The sequence below is a fragment of the Capricornis sumatraensis genome, chromosome 9, assembly GCF_032405125.1.
Source record: "Capricornis sumatraensis isolate serow.1 chromosome 9, serow.2, whole genome shotgun sequence".
NCBI lineage: Eukaryota > Metazoa > Chordata > Mammalia > Artiodactyla > Bovidae > Capricornis > Capricornis sumatraensis.
This window is the reverse complement of record NC_091077.1, coordinates 4796012-4815260: the sequence shown is the minus strand read 5'-3', so window position 1 is coordinate 4815260 and position 19249 is coordinate 4796012. Positions and strand designations below refer to the sequence as shown.

The 19249-nt window shown below is 50.8% G+C and overlaps 1 protein-coding gene across 2 annotated transcripts; it reads left to right on the top strand.

Annotated features, from left to right (window-relative positions):
* Positions 1–1195: 1195 nt before the first annotated feature.
* Positions 1196–18681, top strand: ARF1 (ARF GTPase 1). 2 transcript variants are annotated; one of them, XM_068979454.1, is made up of 5 exons: positions 1196–1281; positions 16636–16820; positions 16895–17005; positions 17095–17219; positions 17372–18681. In XM_068979454.1, exons 2-5 carry the CDS (start codon positions 16673–16675, stop codon positions 17531–17533), a joined length of 546 nt encoding a protein of 181 aa, XP_068835555.1. In that variant the 5' UTR covers positions 1196–1281; positions 16636–16672; the 3' UTR covers positions 17534–18681. The 2 variants fall into 2 exon arrangements, with proteins under 2 accessions (XP_068835555.1, XP_068835556.1); XM_068979455.1 differs by lacking the exon at positions 1196–1281 and adding an exon at positions 16110–16341.
* The last annotated feature ends 568 nt before the right edge of the window (positions 18682–19249 follow it).

The window sequence follows — 19249 nt, the reverse complement described above, 5'->3', positions numbered from 1 at the left end:
AGCACCAGAAGGTTCTGTGCCCCTCTCTGGAGACACAAAACCCTGAGGGCACGTTGAGTGAGCACTGTGACGTGTTCACAGCAATGGGGAGGCAGAAGCTGAGGTGCACAGCACAGGCTAGGTCTTCCATAAATGACGAGGGCTGGGGGAGGCTCAAGCAAGAGTCTGGCTCACGAGATCTAGGGACCTCAGCCTCTCGGAAGAGGAGGTCATCGGCGTTTGGTGCAGGAGGGCTGCCTGGGGGGGTAGTGGGCAGCCCCAGGGAGAGCTGGTGAGGTCCCAGCCACCCCAGCGCTGTCAGGAGGCCCCAAGAGGAGTGTGTAGGCGGGGAGTAGAGGAGAGAGGCCCCTGGACCAAGAGGCAGGCCCCTAGACCAAGGCCCAGGTAATGACCTGCTTGGTGCTCTCCACAACATGCAAGATAGCGAGTGAAGGCTGCCCCAGCAATCTCACCGGTGCCTCCCGTCACAGCAGCTGGAGGGAAGTACAGGAGAGAGTTCAAGCCGCGCAGGCGTGGAGTGATGCTACGGGGCGCGCGCCGGCAGGCCACAGCGAGTTCCCAAGCAGGGGGCCACACTAAGGCCCGAGACTGGAGAATGTGGAAAGGAACCACAGGAGGCCCCCTCTCCCTTCTGATCAGCTTAGGGAGGCTTCCCAGAGGAGGGGCTCCCCTGTGTCACCTGGACCCCGCTTAGATGGCACCCCAGGGCAGCGCTGCTCCCTGCCCGGGTGCTTGCTCCACCCGTGTTACTAGATGCCTTCTCCATTTGATCTTGACTCTTGCTTCTCCAGGTCGCTCCACGACCGCGCACAGGACAGCGTGGGTCCCTGCGGTCGCCGGGCCTGAGGCTGGAGAGGGGAGCTGGCGCCCAGAACCGCCGCCCCGGGACCGCAGGGACCGCCCGGGACTCAGTCTCTGCATCTGCCAAATGGGCTTGAGAACTCACCCCCGGGCAGATCACAGACAGGCGCGCGCAGGCGCAGCCGGACTCTGCCTGGGCTGGGCGCGCTGGGGACGCGGGGGGCGCGCGCGCAAGCGCGGCGGTGAGCGAGGCGTCCTCCCCGGGCCCCGCGCCTACCCAAGGTCCTGTCCCTACCTCCCGCACAGAGTCTGCGCCTGCGCACCGCTAAGGGCGAGTGGGTGGGACTGCGGGGGGGACTGCCCCGTTCCCCAGCGTCCCCCGCGGCAGCAGGCACTGACGTGGCCGCCGTCAGAGCCGCCATCTTGTGGGAGCGAAACCAACGCCTGCCTCCGAGCAGCATCTGCGCGCGGCCGCCGAGGGTGAGGCTGGGCTGGGGCCGAGGCGGGGGCGGGGGCCGAGTTGAGGCCCGGCGCGAGGTTGAGCCGGGGAGGTGAGGGCCGAGACAGGGGCCGAGGTGAGGCCAGGCCGGGCGAGGGGCGAGGTGAGAGCCGAGGTGAGGCCGGGCCGGGGGCCGAGGCGAGGCGGAGTCGAGGCGGGGAGCCACGGCCCGGCGGGCCCAGGGTCGAATAGAGGCCGGGGTTGGGGCCAGCCTAGGCCGGGCTGCGGGTTCAGGCTGGGCTGGGGACCGAGGCGGGGCGGGGCAGGGTGGGTGCGGAATGCGGGGCCAGGGGTCTAGGCTGGGATGGGGGTCGAGTCGGGGCCGAGCTGGCGCGGGGGCTGAGTCGGGGCCGGGGAGGGGGTTCTGTCTGGCCACCCTCTCACCAAGGCCCCCAGAGTGGCCGGGGCGGGCTCCCGGAAGTCCGGCCCGCACCGCGGGTACTCCAGGAAGCCCCGCTTCTTGCTCCGCCTCCGAGGCCTCCTGTCTCGGGGTCGCAAGGACCAGGAAACTGAGGCCCGCAGCCCGGGACACGGCCAAGGTCACACGATGGCCAGGGTTTGAGCCCAGTTCCTGTTTGTTCCGAGGACAGAGCCGGCGAGGCCGGGCGGAGCCCCGGGTTCCTAGGCGCGTGCTGTGGCGCTTGGGTCTGAGTAGGAGCGCCTATGGCCCAGGAAGCCCTCGATGGACGCGCCTACGGCTTTGTAGGGCTCCTTTAACCAAGATTGCTGCAACCCCGGGATTGCTTCCCGGGTGCCTTTGGCGTGGATTGGAATACACTTCCGAGCTGGTGAATCTTTAACCTACCTATAGAACGCGACCTGGCCGGAGTTGAGGCAGCCTCCCTAGCAGAGCGACCTAACGCTTTCCAGTCCAAGCAGTTACGGACGGTAAAACAGTAGCTTTGTTAATAAGGCTTGGCAATTAATTTCAGAGTACTTAAAATATTAGCTAACCAGTTGACCACTTTTGAGCGCTCAACAGAACACCAAGTTGCTGTTTCTAGCGAAATCTAGCGAAATCGCACAAGAAATCACTGGCAGGAGACGGGCAATTCAAACGCTTTGGGTGTCCCCGGAAGTCACTGTTGAGAACTGTGTAGTTGATGTAGTCGTAACTGATGTAGTTGGTGTTGGAGTGGTCAGCTCTTGGTCTTGTTTCAGAACTAGTGGTCAGCGTTTTTTTTTTTTTTTCCCCCCTGCTGGCTGTTTGCATGGTTGCTCTTGCGTTTTTGGCAGAGTGTCTGAAGGAGTGTGAGATGCCATGGCCTGTGCTGTGTCCTTGGGAGTTTTCAGAAACCATCATGAGTAGCCAAAACTGGAAGAACTTTGAATGCATGGTGTTGCTGAGTCCAAGATTATGAGCAGTTGAGTGTGTGTGAAAGTTACAAATATGGCCACTCTGTTACAGTGTGCCATCTTCCTCCCGTAAAGGTTTTCTCTAGTTAATGGGTAGAATGTAATATGCCTCTTCACTGGAAATGTCCTGTTGAAAACGAATCCTTGTCACTTGGGCATTACAAATCTGTTTCCTGTGATGGCTAACTTCAGATACAAGTATTCAAAATTGCTACTTCAGAAAGATTTAAAATAGTTGGTTTGTATGATAGCTGACTCACATGCTGTCTGCTTATCATTGTAAGAAAGTTAGAAAGCAAAAACTGGTTCTGTGCTTCTCACAGTTCTGGTTTTTTAAATTGTGTGGTTTAGCTATTTGCTTTGCCTCTTGCGCAAGGTGAAGGGGCTGTTCAGACCTGCTAAGCCACCTTTTCCAAAGATCACGACAGGCTTGAAACTACAAGGTAGACCTTGACTTTTCTGTTGACTTTAGTAAAATTTAGTATGGACCCTCGAGTTGATCTCCATGGTCAAATGGCCTTAGGAATAAACCTAACAAAGTGGGGAAAACCCTTGTGCAAGTTCATAAATAGTATATTAACTTGGTTTGAGAGAGTTGAATCAATTTTCTTTAAATTCTTCAAATTGGATGTTGCCTTGATACATGAATTTAAATCTGCCCTTGATCACAGGTCAGGCTCACCGAGCGTTTCTGTAGCCCTCCCGAGGATTGTGATCACTTACTGAGCTGGTGTTCAAACCCATCTAGCCTGTGCTTCCTATACCGCTTATGACCGTCTCTGTGCACAGCATTCCATAGTCTCCCCTTTGACCTTCCAGCCTTTGTAGGATTAGGAAAATGAAGGAAGTAAAATGCACATCTGTCAGAGGTTGGAAAAGAAACATGAAAAATTCCTTTCAGTTGGGATCTTAAAATTAGGTAAGAACTTAACCTCTTTTGTGATCTGTCTGCTCTTCATTGATGTGGATGGTATTAGAAATGTCCTCCTAGTACCATCTGAAGTGGTCTTTTGGAAATGTTTTTGACCTAACAGTGGGTTGGGTGTAATGCTTCCCGCTGGCAAGTAAAGGAGGGCTTGGGAATGTGTGAGTGTGAGAAAGGGGGGCTGGTTAATTTCAGACTGTGAGCCAAGGTGAGGGGAGTACTTCATCCTTATACTTTTGTGATTGTTAAAAATTCTTTAAAATATAGCATCTGGTATAGCTATACAGCTGTAACGCTATTCTGGAAGGTACTCCAGCATTCTTAGATGGATCAGATGGCCTGATTAGCTAGAAAAAATGTGCCGGAATTTAACACAAATACATCAAAGCTCCTTATTCATAGGAGAGTCTGTTAGGCCCCCACCCAGTTCTTTCACATTAAGCTTCCTTATATGAGTGGGAAGAAATAGTGAAGCTATCTGTTGCAGGAACTAACCTCAGTATTCCTAACAAACCCTTGTTTCCTGATTTTTGCATATGTTGGAGACTGAGCTGGACAGCCTGTCATCGGCAAATAGGAAGAGAAGAATAGGACTTCTCACTGACTAAAAGAGACAGAAAACATACAAGGCAGGCAGATTTTTATACACATAGCACTTGGGAGTGATTCTCTTTAGGAGGCAGACTGTTAGTATACAGCATAAATTAACAAAAGCCCCAGTTATGATCCATGCACATTTCCAGAAGTTAAAAATGTAGTGTATTTTAGAAACATTAATTAGTAAGTTTTTTTCCTCTAAAGGATGCTAGCAAGTCAGTAGAATTTGTCTCCAAAGAGCAAGTCATATGTAAAATAGCCAGCATCTTTCAGTTTGTATTGTACGCCAAATTATTTTTGCAGTGCTGTCAGGTCAGGTCAGTCGCTCAGTCGTGTCCGACTCTTTGCGACCCCATGAACCGCCGCACGCCAGGCCTTCCTGTCCATCACCAACTCCCGGAGTTCACTCAGACTCACGTCCATCGAGTCAGTGATGCCATCCAGCCTATATGTGAGCGCTAAACAGAAAGTTTAGTGGTGCTAGGTCTCTGAGGCCCTGGAAATTTTTTGGCCTGAAGTTTCAAGTATCCTGTCAGCTTGACATGGGGACAAATGGCCAAGAAAACAATTTCAAGATTCTGTCTAAACTCATATGTGCAAAGTAGGAATAAAGACAAAGTTAGATGTGCCAGCATTTGGAGCGCAGGTTTCAGAATAAAGGATATCTCTAAAAATTGCTATGAAGAGTACATTTTCCTGTGGAGCTTTCTGTTATCTGTAGATGAGCATGCGGTTCCTAACTCGGTGAATCTATTACTGTGTCTTGTCAATTCTGGCGATGTACCTTTGTTTCAAATAGCTGCAGGTTTTAACACTTCTCTTCATCAGAGTGAGAGAGGCCTTGCGCATTCCTGAGGTGCATTCCTAGTCACTAGTTGCAGGTCCCTGAGGGCAGGCTTAGGGAGCAGACTGTGCACACCCCCTCTGTGGCATTGAGCATTCCTGAGCTGCACACATCTGCCCTGAGCAGCTGCCTGTCCCGAGTTTCCCCCTCACCGCAGCGTCAGAGAGAGGCTCGGGCTCCACCACACTCGCGTGTACTTTCACACCAGTGTGAGAGTCCTTGTGGACTTGATGGGTTTTTTTTTTTTCTGACAGACTAATCTTTCTATTTTTTAATTCTTAAAGCCCTTAAATATTCTTTTATGATTCTTTTCTCCTTTCCTTGTCTGTGAATCACTTGGGTGCTCAGGGAGGTGGCCAGTGGAGGAAGACAAGTAGAGATAGGGAGATGGGTGAGGGAAGGTGGGTGAGGGCCGGGTGGAAGGTGGGGGCGGCGGCAGCGAGTGGAATGGGAAAGCAGGCCCCCGGGGCCCCGGAAGGAGCAGTGGGCGCTGAGAGTAGCTAGTCAGGCCTGTCCGGAGGACGAGGTCGGGGAGGAGTGTCATGTGAGCAGAGGTGTGAAGGAGGGGCTCCTGTGGGTCTTTGGAAGAAACAGGAAGCTTCTCCCTTGCAAGGGAAAACAGCAGCAGAGGCCCTTGGCTGGGAGTGCGCTTAGTGGTTTGGAAGCCTTGTTAGGAGCAGAGGAGGGGTGGGAAGCCTGCTGGTATGTGCCAGTGCTCCTTGAAGGGGAAGCCCCACAGAAAGGGTATTGTGGAAATGTGTGGGATGATTTTGGGCTCTGTCAAAGATGGAAGGCAATACTGATATTTGGAAGCGAGGATGCATTCTGCATGACTTTCATGTACGTGAAAAAGCTGTTTATATCTTAAACCTAATTCTGTTTATGTACAGGGTCAACTTGTGTGTGTATAGTTTTAATTGAAGGTGTGAGTCACTCAGGCATGTCCAACTCCTTGTGACCCCATGAACTATAGCCCACCGGGCTCCTCTGTCCATGGGATTTCCCAGGCAAGAATACTGGGGTGGGTTGCCATTCTCTTCTCCAGGGGAATCTTCCCAACCCAGGGACTGAACCTGGGTCTCCTGTGTTAGAGTCAGATTCTTTACCATCTGAGCCACCAGGGAAGCCCTTGGTTTTAATAGATGTTTTGAATTCTCCGGGAATGAAACTACCTTGTCAATTAAGGGTGATTGCATTTGGTTCTTTGCAGAATTGTACCAAGAGTTGTTCTCTGTTTCCAGGTGGGGGAAGGAAAAAAAACTTGGTGGACACACCAGGCCTTGAGTGTCTGAGATGCTGCTGCATTTGTGGCAGTCTTTATTAGGCGATTCTCTGACTGCCTCCCTTGAACTTGTGGTCATGACCAGTATTGAAGGTCACATTGTATCATGTGACACTGTCTTTCATTTCCCAGTTACATTCTAGTTGGGGCAGCGTGGGGTCTTTGCAGTCCAGTGAGTATGTTGGTTATGTTGTCTCCTAGCTTCCTTCTGAATGGTAGAGGTGATGCTGTGAAGTGCATGGGAGTGTTGGCGCTGGTCTTTTCAAGGAACCTGAATTTGGTCTGATCTTTCCTAATAGTCCCCTCTTGCTGGCATCGAGAACACCTTGTGACGTGAAAGCTACAGGCTTTGGGAATGACAGGGGGCGGGGGATAAGGTGGCCAGGACCAGGCACAGGCAGACCGTGATGGGGAAGCACCTTTTTAAAAAAGAGATGATGGGACTTGCCAGTAAACAGATTTGGGGATGAGAGGGACAGAGTGGGATTGTGGATATCTCTGAGGTTTGGGTCTGAGAAACTGGGAGGAAGTTGCACAGGATTAAAGCGGGAAAGAGAGGGTCCTTTTATATTTGAGGATTATATTTTGATGGGAGATCCATGCATTGAGGGAGAAATAGAAGATAAGTCTGGAGATGAAAGGAAGGTTCAGCTGGGGTCCCCTATAGGGGCCTGCATTCCCCTGGGACTGCATGGCTGGACAGGGGCAGTGCTAGTGAGTGAACGCACCAGACACTGAGTCTTGGGCTGGTGGGGCCTCTGGTCGCCCGAGAGGGGCGCCAGGGACTGCTGGGAGGCTTTCAGCAGAGGCTGGTGGGAGCAGATGTATGAATGAAATGTCCCTGGTCCAGGGCTGCCCGCAGTTTAAAATGTGAGCAGGGTAGGAGGAGGCCAACTGAGAGGGTTGCTGTGGCTGTTTGGGCCAATGAGAAGTTCACCCAGTCACATCGGCCTCCCAGGCAAGGCCAGCGAGGGTGTGCTGAGTGCTCCCAGCTGGGGCAGCATCTCTGGGTGCTTCTAACCGGTCTCACGAAGGTGGGGCCAGCAGGGGGCGTCAAAGGTAGAGGACCTAACAGACTCTCCATCAATCACTGCTGCTCTCCCCTGTTTCCTCTCCTCTGGGAAGCCCATCCCTCAGAGGCAGGGCTGCGATCTTTTTTACATTTTGTTTTCAAAATGAAAGTTCTCTGCAGGCAAAAATCAGGTTTTGGAGATTGATTTAATCATTTTCAGTTCAGTCGCTCAGTCATGTCCAACTCTTTGCGGCTCCATTAATCATTTTAGCTATTCACAGTTTTCTTGTTCTGAGAAAGCCTGGGGGTGGGGCACATCTGCCAAACTTTGGGGAAGAAGAACTGGGCACTTTGACAAGCTAATAGTTGGTTGCACTTCCCTTTTTCTTCAAGGGTGTGGAAAGGGTCTCTGCAACACTGGCTTCCCTAGAGCCCTGCCCTCATGCCTGGAGAGGGCCCTGTGTCTGCACCGTAGGTGCGGGTGGCCTTTTTGAGGAGACACCACAGAGAACAGAAACCACAGAGGCGTCAGCACACCTGTGGGGATTACATAATTAGAGTAGAGTGACGAAAGCAGATTAATGTGAGTTATCTCACGACAGACTCCTGAACTGCCGTCTCTCTCTCTCATTCTCACTTCTAGAACTAAAACACAGGGTTGTGCTGTTTGACAGATGTGCCTGCTTTTTCTGTCAGGATCATGGGGACTGAGACTTCGGCAGCTGGAGATGTGTGTGTGCGTGCGTGCGTGCATGCCCTTGCGTGCACATGCTAACGCTTCGGGGCCCAGTGTAACTGGATCAGTCTTTTGACGCTTGACGAAGTTTACCATTGAGCTGAGGTTGGGAGGGTGAGCGTGTCACTGTCGCACTTGTGTTTCAGCGTCTGTCAGTTGGTCTCAGTGAGTGTGGAGCTTCTGTGTGCCCACAGCTGTACTCATCACACAGCTGCTCCTTAACGTGAGTGTGGTGACTGTTCGCCCCACCGGGTGTTGAGGGTGCGCTGAAAAACATAGAAAGGGAAGGACTTTTTCTTGGGAAAGGTAGCGTCTGAACTTGCCTTCAGGGGTTGAGTGAAGGGCTCGATGGGCATGACGTGGAGGATCAGTATGAAGAGGGGGCTGGGAGCGCAGCTAAGGGCTGAAAAGATGGCTGATGTGCAGAATTAGGAAGGAGTTAGTGGTAGGGCACTTCTCAGGGTGTCTAGGTGGTTTAGGGGAAGGTCCTCTGGAGGAGGGCATGGCGGCCCACTCCAGTATCCTTGCCTGGAGAATCCGTAGATGGAGGAGCCTGGCAGGCTACAGTTCGTGGGGTTGCGAAGAGTCAGACACTACTGAAGTGACTTGGCACAGCACGGGTGGGGTAGAGTTGCCTGTAGTTTCTCATATCCTGCTTTGCATTTTAGTCATAAGTTGCTTTGTTTCCTCCATTTTCTGTTTAATTTGGTGCACGTCTTTTTTTTTAATGTTTACTTGGCTGTGTGGGGTCTTCATTGCAGCTCCTGGGCTCCTTCGCTGTAGTTTGCAGGCTTAGTTGCCCTGCAGCATGTGATACCTTAATTCCCTGACAAGAGTTCAAACTCAAGTCTCTTACATTGGAAGACCGATTCTTAACCACTGGACCACCAAAGCAAGTCCCTGTTGCACATTTTAATGTTGTGAGGTTGATGCAAATTTATGTTTTGTGTCTTTTGGTTTTTTTTTTCCTCCCAGGAACAACTTCTTGAGACTAAGTGTGTTTGGAGTCAGGGTGTATGTGCCCTGACTCCTAAAATAGGAGTTCTCGTCAGGGTCCATGGTGCTGGCTGCTCCATCGTGGAGGGCCCGGGTGCCCAGCACTGGTCTGCAGGACCTGCAAGCCATTCCATCCCACAGACAGCAAACTCAGATGGTCCTGCGTAGCTGCCGGGCACTAGGAATGTAGGTTTCCCCTGGAACCCCTCGAGTCCAGGGGCAAATCCAGGAGAAGAAATAGCGAGGAGCAGCCAGCGTCTGCTGCCAGGACAAACAGAGCCGTGAGGGAGGCTCCTGACGGGGCATCTGAGGGAAGCCTCGACTTGGAGGGACCACCCACTCCTTGTCTCACCCCAGTGGAAGGCCACGTGACGTTTGTGTTCAGAGGTCCTATGTGGATATTGTTTTCATTGGAGCTAGATCATCTGGTTATTTGGTCTCATCTGTAGATTTCAGGTCGATCTAAGTGTCTTTGGTAATGGACTTTGAGGATAGTTATGGGGTTTTTTTTAAGTAGTAAAATAAAACTTAGACTATGGATGAGAAGGAACTGCAAAACCTAAACATGTTCATCAGTTAATGCTTTGACTTTTGCAGTTATTGAAAAGCAGGGTTAATTGCAGTTAACGCTGTTTTGACGTTTGCCTTGTGGTTCAGCGTGCCTGCCCCGTTTGGCACTGGACAGTGGCTGCTGAGTGCTCACGTTAGTGTGTACCGAGAGCCATATCCATGGTGAAGCTTATTTGTGGTTGTCATTTTAAGAATTTCACCTTGAATCTTAAGCTGGCAGAGAGGGATGTAAATTGAATTTCACTGATTGCTCCTCCTAAGAATCAGACCTGACTGGAAATCACCTCCTTCAGCTTTGGGAGGCAACTTGCAGGGCACCTGTGGACCAGCCCTCCAGTGTCGTTGTACTAGCCTTTGGGTTTCTGGCACTCACCCGTCTTTAGAGGCAGGAATTGGGGGTGACTGCTGCAGAGAGACCAGGTCTAGTGTCTTAACTGATTGATTCCTGCAAAACATCTTGAAAGTTCTGTCGTGAAAAACAAAAATCAGTCTCTCATGGGAGCTTACCGTTAGATGCAGACGAGAATTACACTGTTCTAGAGTGTTTTTGCATGTTCTTTCATTATTAGTTTTCTTTGTATTGAAAGTTCAGAGTCAAGGTAGGTGAAATGGGTGAAGGTGGTCAAAAGATACAAACTTCTGGTTAAAAGGATAGATAAACCCTGCAATGGAAGGTACAGTATGGTGACTGTAATTCACCACACTGTATTATATATTTGAAAGTTGCTAAGAGAGGAAATCCTAAAAGTTCTCATCACAAAGAAAAAAGAGTTGACTGTATGAGGTGACAGAAGTTAACTAAGCTTTGTGTGGTGATCATTTCACAATAAATACACATATCAGATCATTATTTTGTACACCTGAATATAATACAGACCGTTCAGTCAACCTAATTATATCCTTTGAGTGTCAGTCTAAATATTCTTCCTTCTGAATATTCCGTTCTTGATCCTTAGCTTTGTCACAGTTGTGTTAGGCCTGTAAGGCATATCTACCTATCATCAGTATTGGGATGTTCAGTTCTTATACTAATTTTCATAAAATAGTGACGATATGTGGTGGTCTACTCAGTTGCAGAAGAATGTCAGAGCTGCAGAAGTGGACGCTGGACTAGTAGAGTAGTTCCGCAAGGCTTTATTTAGTTGATGTGCTTGAACCCCAAGTTGATGTACAAAAATCAGTTTGTAGCAGATGGTAATATGTGGTCATATCGCTTATGGAAGTAGGGGACCTTCCCCTTCAAAATTAAATCCTACACGTCAGAGATGAATTAGGCTTTTGAGTAGTTGATAATCTAAGCACATTCATTCTGCTAAAAGAATAAATGAAACAGTTAAAGAAAATGTTTTATAATGTATATCAATTCCTCAGGAATTTCCTCACTTTATTAATTTTTCTCAAATTAGATATTAAAACTGACATTATGAACTGTTGAGCTGTACTTACACCTAATAAACTTCTAAAAAAAAAGGGTAAAATGAAAAAAAGCTCTGATGTCACCTAGCTTGTTCATTTGAGTAGGGGCGACCCATGGGACCTCTTATTTACAGAGGGACCAGAGCATCCTGTCCCGGGCTGAAGCACAGAACAGAAAACACAGGGTTGGTTTGTTTGTTTTTTTCCCTTCCCGGGTCACACTTTTATTTCCCAAGGTTAGTGATTTATTCTTCTTAATGATTCTCAGTAGATTGGGTCATCTTGATATTCGCTGTTACAGAGATTCTGTGAAATAAACCAGCTCCTAGCCATTTCAGAAAATGACAAATTTTCCTTCTGCAGAAGTAAGCTGCACAACTTTGTAGGGGCGGGTTTCCCTTGCTCATCCCGAATCCTCTGAGATTTGTTAGGAGATGCAGCGGGCACAGGTAGAGGTCGTGGAGATACATATTTCTCTTTAAAAGCTATAAACCAGTTACTTTGGATTCATTTACTGGCGTGGAACAGGTGTAAACTCACCGCTACATTTTTTTCCCTCCCTCTCCTGGCTTTCCTCGGGCGGCGTCTTGTTTGGCCTTGGCCTGTAGCCTAGTAGTCTTTGCGGACAGGAATGTAGCCAGCCAGTTGTGTCCTGTTCTTTGCTATAGTGTTGAACCGACACCCAGTCTTGTTTCTGGTCCTAATGAGAAAAAGGAAAAAAATGTTCTTAAGGGGCTGCATCTGCTCAGAGCTTTCTGTCTCAGGAAAGAGATGGTTTTTTATTACTCTCTTTATGAGCCAGCACAAAGGTGCAAACTCAGGCAGGTGCAGGGAAGTGATCTTTTGAGAAAGTCAGTGTCTTCACTGCTTACAAATACGATCATTACCTGAACCTGAAAAACAGGTTTCTGCCTGAGTGCAAAGGATCCTGGTGGAGGAAAGGGTGAAATAGGCTTAGGCTGGATGTCCTAAAAGTTAGACCTGTATGGAGAGGCCACAGAACAGCTCTTGTGGTCACTGTTGAGCCTTCCTTCCACTGCGACACATACTGTGTTAGATCAGGAGCTGGCAGGGTCCCTGGACCAGGTGCAGGGCGGATATAGATAGATGGGTGGTATAGGGGAGAAACCAGGTGCTGTGTGTGGCGTCTCCTGGAGTTCCTGTGCCGTGTGCTCAGTTGCTTCAGTTGTGTCTGACTCTTTGCCACTCTGTGGACTGTAGCCTGCCAGACTCCTCCATCCGTGGGATTCTCCAGGCAAGAGTATTGGAGTGGGTTGCCCTCCTCCAGGGCATCTTCTTGACCCAGGGATCAAACCCGCATCTCGCAGGCAGATTCTTTACCATTGAGCCACCAGGGAAGCCCAGAGTTCTGCTCACCCCCATCTAGGTTCAGCCACCAAAATATGTGGCCCACTTGCCCTTTGGGGCTGCAGGAGTTGGGTAAGTCGAAAAACTGTGTGGAGGAAAGGGACCAGATTGGTAATCAGGGCTCAGCCGACTGCAGGGCCAAGGCAGGCCAGGGACTGTGAGTGGGCAGACACGCTGGGCTGGGTGGGAGGAAGAGGAGGCCCCTGGCCTGCTGTGGCTGACTGCATCTTCAGGCTGACCTGCGGTGCGGGCTTGCTGCTGGGCCCAGTTCACCTGGAGTGCTCCGTCAGTCCCATGTAGGGGCTGGGGAAGCATAGAAAACAGTTTCGCTCCTCAGTGCCCAGGTTTCTGTGTCAGTTTGTATGAGCTTAATGCTAAAACAAATGGAGACAGCGGTCTCCCAGCCTGCTTCACAGGGATCGCCCTTTCTCGCCTTACTGTTCTGAGTAGGATGCTAATCAGGTCTCTCAGTATGTCAGCTTTGAACGCTTGAGACCACAAGTTCTGTCCTTGGCTTCCCAGTACCCAGGAGTGCCAGTCAAAGTGTCATGACTAAATAAACGTTATTCACTGCTGAGTCAAGTGGTGACTGGCTTATTATGTTTTCCCACAGGAAATCTCAAAATGACTTCATTTTCATCCTTGGGTTTTTTCCTGGGTGTTTGTCATTATTTTTTCCCAGTTCCCTTAGAATTGCCACGCCTCATGTTTAAACCACATAGGAAACGTGTTCCTCTTTTCCTGGAGCTCTCCTCCTCCCCGGGGCTGCTGCTCAGGCCTTCCTCTGCCTCCCTCTGTCACCTTGGGCGGCAGCGGGGAATGTTGCCCTTGCCTGTGGCAGCCTGCAGACGAGGCGCGTGTGAGACTTTGCACTGGTGACCTCTCTGTCCTGCCCTTTCACTGACCCCGTACTTTGGTTGACACAGAACTGCAGATGGGAAGCAGTGTTTGTGTCTTTCTTTGCCGGGGACAGGTTTAGGTTCACCCCGTAATTGAGGGAAACACACAGCCTTCCTCGCTGTGTCCCCCACTAGAGTGTGCGTTCACTACAGCTGATGAGCCTACGTTGGCACACCATCATTCAGAGCCCATACTTGATCTTGGGGTTCACTCCTGGTATTGTGCGTTCTCTAGGTTTGGACAAGTGTATCATGGCATGTATCAACCATTGTAGAATAGTTTCACTGCTAAAAGTGCCCTATCTCTACCTGTTCATCCTCCCTTCCTCCTAACCTCTCAGAACCACTGAAAGGATCTTTTACTCTCTCCACAGTTGCCTTTTCCAGAATGTCACGTAGTTGGAATCATACACTGTATAGTATTCTTAAATGGGCTTCTTTCACTCAATGCACATTTATACTATAATAATAATATACACTTATCTGTATATCAGCACTTTTCTTTTAGTGTTGAATAACATCCTGTTGTTCGGATTTACCAAACAGTTTATCCATTCACCTACGGAAAGACATCATGGTTGCTTCCAGATTGTGGCAATCATGAATAAGGCTTGTGAACATCAGTGTGCAGGTGTCTGTGTGGTTGCTCGTTTGCAGCCACTTTGGGAGCATGAGGGCTGAGTTTCATGTTCAGAGTCTTTTGTAAGAAACCTCCAAACATTTTTCAGAATGGCTGCTCTTTCTTTCACGGGATCATGTCTTTGGTGTTGTGTCTAAAAAGTCATCATCATACTCAGGGTAGATGTTGGTCTTCTACGTTGCTCCCGGTCTCCCTGTTCTGAGGCTCTTGTGTGTGTGGATTTTTTTCACGTTGGTTGTGAGCTCCGCCGTGTCTGTCCTGACGCCCTGTTCTTGTCTGATGGGCTCCAGATCTCCACCACGTTGGTGCTAGGGCTGTGTGTGGCTTGGGGGTTCTGTTTGTTTACTTTTCTTTTTAAATTCTCTTCTGTCTTGCTTCTCTCCAAATTCTTTGTTTCAGTCAGTTCCACTGGGGGCTTCTTACAGGGAGATAGGGGCATGGATGTTTGGGGGCCTCCAGGTGTAAGAGTTCAGTCCCGGCCTTGAGGCCTCTATGTCTCGTGTGCAGGTCTGTGGCGGCAGGGTGCCTCCCTGTTGATCTCGCCATATTCCTCTGTTTCCAGAACAGTGCACCCTGTGCCCTCCTCTGACTGGAGAGCAGAGTGAGGACCCCTGGTTCAGTTGCTCCAAAAAGGTCGCCTGGCTCTCCTGCAGGGCTGAGGATGATGCTTGGCCAGGGCCACACCCCGCCAGAATTGCACCTGCTCTCGGTCCTTTTGAGTCAGTCATGACTTTTACTTCTTTATTGGTAGTGACTTCAGAAATAAGCTGAGATAAATATGCGTTCAGTTCATTCTGTTTTCCATAATTTATCATCCTCTATATTTAGGAAAAGTGGTTGTCTGCCGAAAAGGAAATACCATAGTAAAGATCTTTTTAAATTTTAATTTTATAAATAGGTAATATTATTCAAAACCAAAAAGAACTTTAAAATGTTGAAAGAGCACTGAGGCCTGCTAGAAGGGGCTCCGCTGGATGCCCCTAAGGCCATTGGCGCATCTGGGTCACAGTGGAGTGGCGGTCTGACCCACTGAGCAAACTGGGAATTCCCAAGCTCACACCGTGTCTATATGGAGGAGAGAATGGTGGTTCCTTGGGTAGAAGGCTAACTAACACTGGAAGGAATGACTATAGAAAACCACCGTTTGAACAGTCCTGATGGCAGTAATTCAGCCAGGAAATGTCAGCATGCTGAAACTAGAGGGTGGAAGTTGGATGGGGAGCGGAACGTGTACATAGTCCCCAAATGCTCCCTGATGGCTAAGGCAGAAAGGAGCTCACGATGGAGACCTGGCAGCTCCACGTGAGCCTGTCATCAGAGCTGACGTGGGGTGGTGGGGGTCTGGGGCACACCCCCTACGTAGAATGGAGGGGGGAGTGCCTGTGGCAGGCCCATATCTGCGTCCTCCATGGAACTGGCCTCTTACCCAAGCAGTATCCATCCAAAGTTCAAACACTGGGAAGCTCATAGTTACTTCTGGGGGGTTAGGTATGCAGGGCAAGACTCCTTCCCAACCTCAACAATAGCCTCCACCAGCACCCTCCCAGTGATCAGGTGTGAGCATCTCCCATCAGCTTAGAACAAGCTCTCTGTGGTTGATTTGGTTTTCTGTCAACACTCGCACAGAATCTGCCCAGTTGAAGGCTGCTCAGCCCTCCACAGCTTGACTTCACCTTAGGTGCTAAGTCCAGATTCCTAAGCATTTGAGAAAGTGACTGTTTTTTTCCTGAAGCCCTGTTTGGAAATAAAACAGTTGAAGGATAAATATACTGAGTGTGGAGAGGCCATATGTGGGTCTTCCAGTACAAGAGATCCCCACCTCTGTGATCACTTACCCTTCCTGCACGTCTGGGTGTCGGGGCCTGGGCTCGGACCTGGGGTCCAGTCAGCTCAGTGGCTGCTCCCAGTCTGCTCTGCTGAGTGAGGCGAGCTGGCAGGGGGGGGGGGGGTGGTGCAGACACAGCACATGTGCTCTTCTGCACACTCGTGGCTGCGCCACACAGGCCGCCTCTCTGACCAGCGCTGACCACAGGTCTTGGGAAGGTGCTCCCTAACGTGGCCATGCTGTGGGCTCCCCCTTGGACTGAGCAGCAGGTGTGCTGCTCTTGAGCCCTGGGTGTTCTCACTCAGCCAGTCCTGCCTGCAGGGTGTGCTGAGCTCTCAGCTTGTTGGGAAGGGCTGGCTCCTGGTCTTGGCCAGGGCCCTCCTAGGTTCTCAGGTGTTAGTTGTCTTACCATTGAACTCTGCTTCATTGAGACTTGGGGCAGTTGGGAGACATGATAGGGCCTTGAAGTGGTTGTTTCTGGCCCCTTGAAGAACTCTGCATTAGGTTATGGAGAGTCTACCATTCATTTGAAAGCCACACTACTGCACCGGAGTGGCAAGTTGAAGGACTTAGAGGTAAGTTGCCCTAAGGCCTTGGTTATAAGTTCCTCAGATAATGGTAGCAGCCGCTTCAAATTCCAGTCAGCCTTGTTCTAAGATTCCCATATGCTGCCTTGTTAGAGTGATTTAGAGGCTCAAGAGGTAGGTGGGCAGGACTGTTTTCTTTTGGATAGGAACCAGAATTTCATCAGCTTGTGAGATAGGAGGAGCTGCCTCAGCCTGGCTCTGGGTGAGCGGTCTCTGAGCTGCTCCTGCTTGCCTGGCCCTGGGCAGCACGGAAAAAGACCCCAGGACTCCTTGTTCCTGCAGGTTTCTCTGGCCAGTGTTGCCCCCACCGGTGTGCAGCATGGGGAATATCTTTGCAAACCTCTTCAAGGGCCTTTTTGGCAAAAAAGAAATGCGCATTCTCATGGTGGGCCTAGATGCTGCGGGAAAGACCACCATCCTGTACAAACTGAAGCTGGGTGAAATTGTGACCACCATTCCCACTATTGGTGAGGACGCTGGGCCTTGGGAGGCTGGGAGGTGGTGGTGGCTCTGGGGATAGGCTCACCCAGGTCTCTTCCAGGCTTCAACGTGGAGACCGTGGAGTACAAGAACATTAGCTTCACTGTGTGGGACGTGGGCGGCCAGGACAAGATCCGGCCTCTGTGGCGCCACTACTTTCAAAACACACAAGGTATGAGTGAGCTACCCCATTACACCCCTCAGGAGTGGGGCTCGGGGTGTCCCGGGTGCCTGCAGTCACGCTTTCTGTCCCCTCTGCAGGTCTCATCTTTGTGGTTGACAGTAATGACAGAGAGCGTGTGAATGAGGCCCGCGAGGAGCTCATGAGGATGTTGGCAGAAGACGAGCTCAGGGACGCCGTTCTGCTCGTGTTTGCTAACAAACAGGTATGCGTGACTGAACACCCTGTGTGCCGGTGGGGGTGCGCATCAGGCAGCCAGCCTTTCAGGGCTGGAGGTCTGAACGGGGGGCCACAGGTCAGGTGGAAAGGGTTCCATGCAGCCCCCCTGACCCACGCCTGCTACGCTGCCACCCCCAGGACCTCCCTAATGCCATGAACGCGGCTGAGATCACGGACAAGCTGGGCCTACACTCTCTGCGCCACAGGAACTGGTACATACAGGCCACCTGCGCCACCAGCGGGGACGGGCTTTACGAGGGACTGGACTGGCTGTCCAATCAGCTCCGGAACCAGAAATGAGCTGTAATCCTCTCTCCTCCCCTCTCACTCCCTCCTTCTACCCTCGCTTTACTCTCATGTGGCAAACGTGCCCCTGTGGTGTGAGTGCCAGAAGCTGTCTCCATGGTCGGTCACAGTGTGCTTCACCATGCTGTAAATGTGCAGACGCAGCCTGCAACTGGGTTTTTATTTAATGTAAATAGTTTTTGTTTCCAATGAGGCAGTTTCTGGTACTCCTATGCAATATTACTCAGCTTTTTTTATTGTAAAAAGAAAATCAACCCACTGTTTAGTACTGAGAAGGGATTTTAGGCACACGGGTCATCCAGGAGTTGTGTGTCAGACGAGCCCAATACTCCTCCTCTGGGCTTTAGGTCTGTGTTGAGATCCATTTCGGTGGTTGGTTTTTAACCCAAACTCAGTGCATTTTTTAAAATAGTTACAAATACAAAATAAGGAGAACACTTGAACACACAGAAGGGAGAAATGTGCCTAATGTAGGTTCTGCGGTGACGGCCTGAGTCCAGTCCGCCGGTGGTCTGTTTCCCGCTGGGAACATGAAGCGGGGCAGAACCAGCCGTGATACCCATTCTGCATGGTCACAGTAGGGTCCCTGTGATTCGCTCTGTCTCGGGTCCTCCTACACCCCGTAGCGTTTGTGCTTGTATTTGTGCATACGTGGCCGCCCAGGAGATGGGGTGGAGGCTGCAGCCACCGTTCTCAGACCCCTTGGAAGAACCCCGGCCTTTTCTCGGGTCAGCATGGGCACTTTGGTTGGAACGCCCTGGCTGGAGCGGGAGCCCTGCAGCCCCCCTGCTTGCCTGCTCCGGGCTCTCTGGGGTCTCACCAGCAGGAGTGCGGGTGGTCATCCTTGAGCCCCAGCCCCTCAGAGCCCCTGTCTACACATGCTTTCACTCCCTCAGCCTGCAAGGGTCAGATTTGCCATTGAAAATGATAACCTCTACTTTTTTCTTTTGTATTTTGATAAACACTGAAGAAGCTGGAGCTGTTAGACTTTATCTTGGGGAAAACCTCAGAGCTGGTTTATTTGGTGTCGTGGAACCTCTTACTGCTTTCAATACACAATTAGTAATCAACTGTTTTGTATACTTGTTTTCAGTTTTCATTTCGACAAACAAGCACTGTAATTACAGCTATTAGAATAAAATCTCTTAACTATTTCATGGCTCTCCTGTGTTTGGGTGCCCCTGACAGCCTGCCCTCTGGGAGATGGGCAAGGACAGCCTCTTCTTCCTCACTTAGTGAGGGCCGCATGGCTCTGCCTTGCCCCATTCTCGCTCTGCCCATCCCTTCCCTGCCCACGCCCCCACCTTCACTTTGCTGTGGTCCGGTGTGAGTATGTTCCAGTGCCCTGGTAGTAACCACCTCGTTGGTCTCATTGCTGGCAGTCCAGCCCCCTGGTCCCAGGCTTTGCAGTGCCCAGTCATGAGAGGGACAGCAGGGTCACCATATAGGGTGTGCCCCGGGGGCCAGGGCCAAGTGTGGTATGGAAGAGACCCCCCACACACACACCCTTCCTAACATCCACTCTCTCTGGTACCCCCAGGCCAAACAGCTTGTCCTCTGGAGGGGCAGGACAGTCTCCAGTGTTGCTGCCTCAGTAGTGGACACAGGCCTGGCTGGGTGATCTGTGTCTGTGCCATAGACCCCCTCCCACTTTTGCGGGGGTTGCTCCTCTGACCTGGAGCCCTTCTTGGGACCCTTGTTTTCCCCACT

Bases quoted from the DNA above. Each gene is read 5' to 3' on its own strand.
- ARF1 (XM_068979454.1), top strand. From the start codon at position 16,673: ATGGGGAATATCTTTGCAAACCTCTTCAAGGGCCTTTTTGGCAAAAAA. The intron at 17,006-17,094 runs GTATGAGTGAGC...TCCCCTCTGCAG, and splicing joins CTACTTTCAAAACACACAAG to GTCTCATCTTTGTGGTTGAC. The intron at 17,220-17,371 runs GTATGCGTGACT...TGCCACCCCCAG, and splicing joins TCGTGTTTGCTAACAAACAG to GACCTCCCTAATGCCATGAA.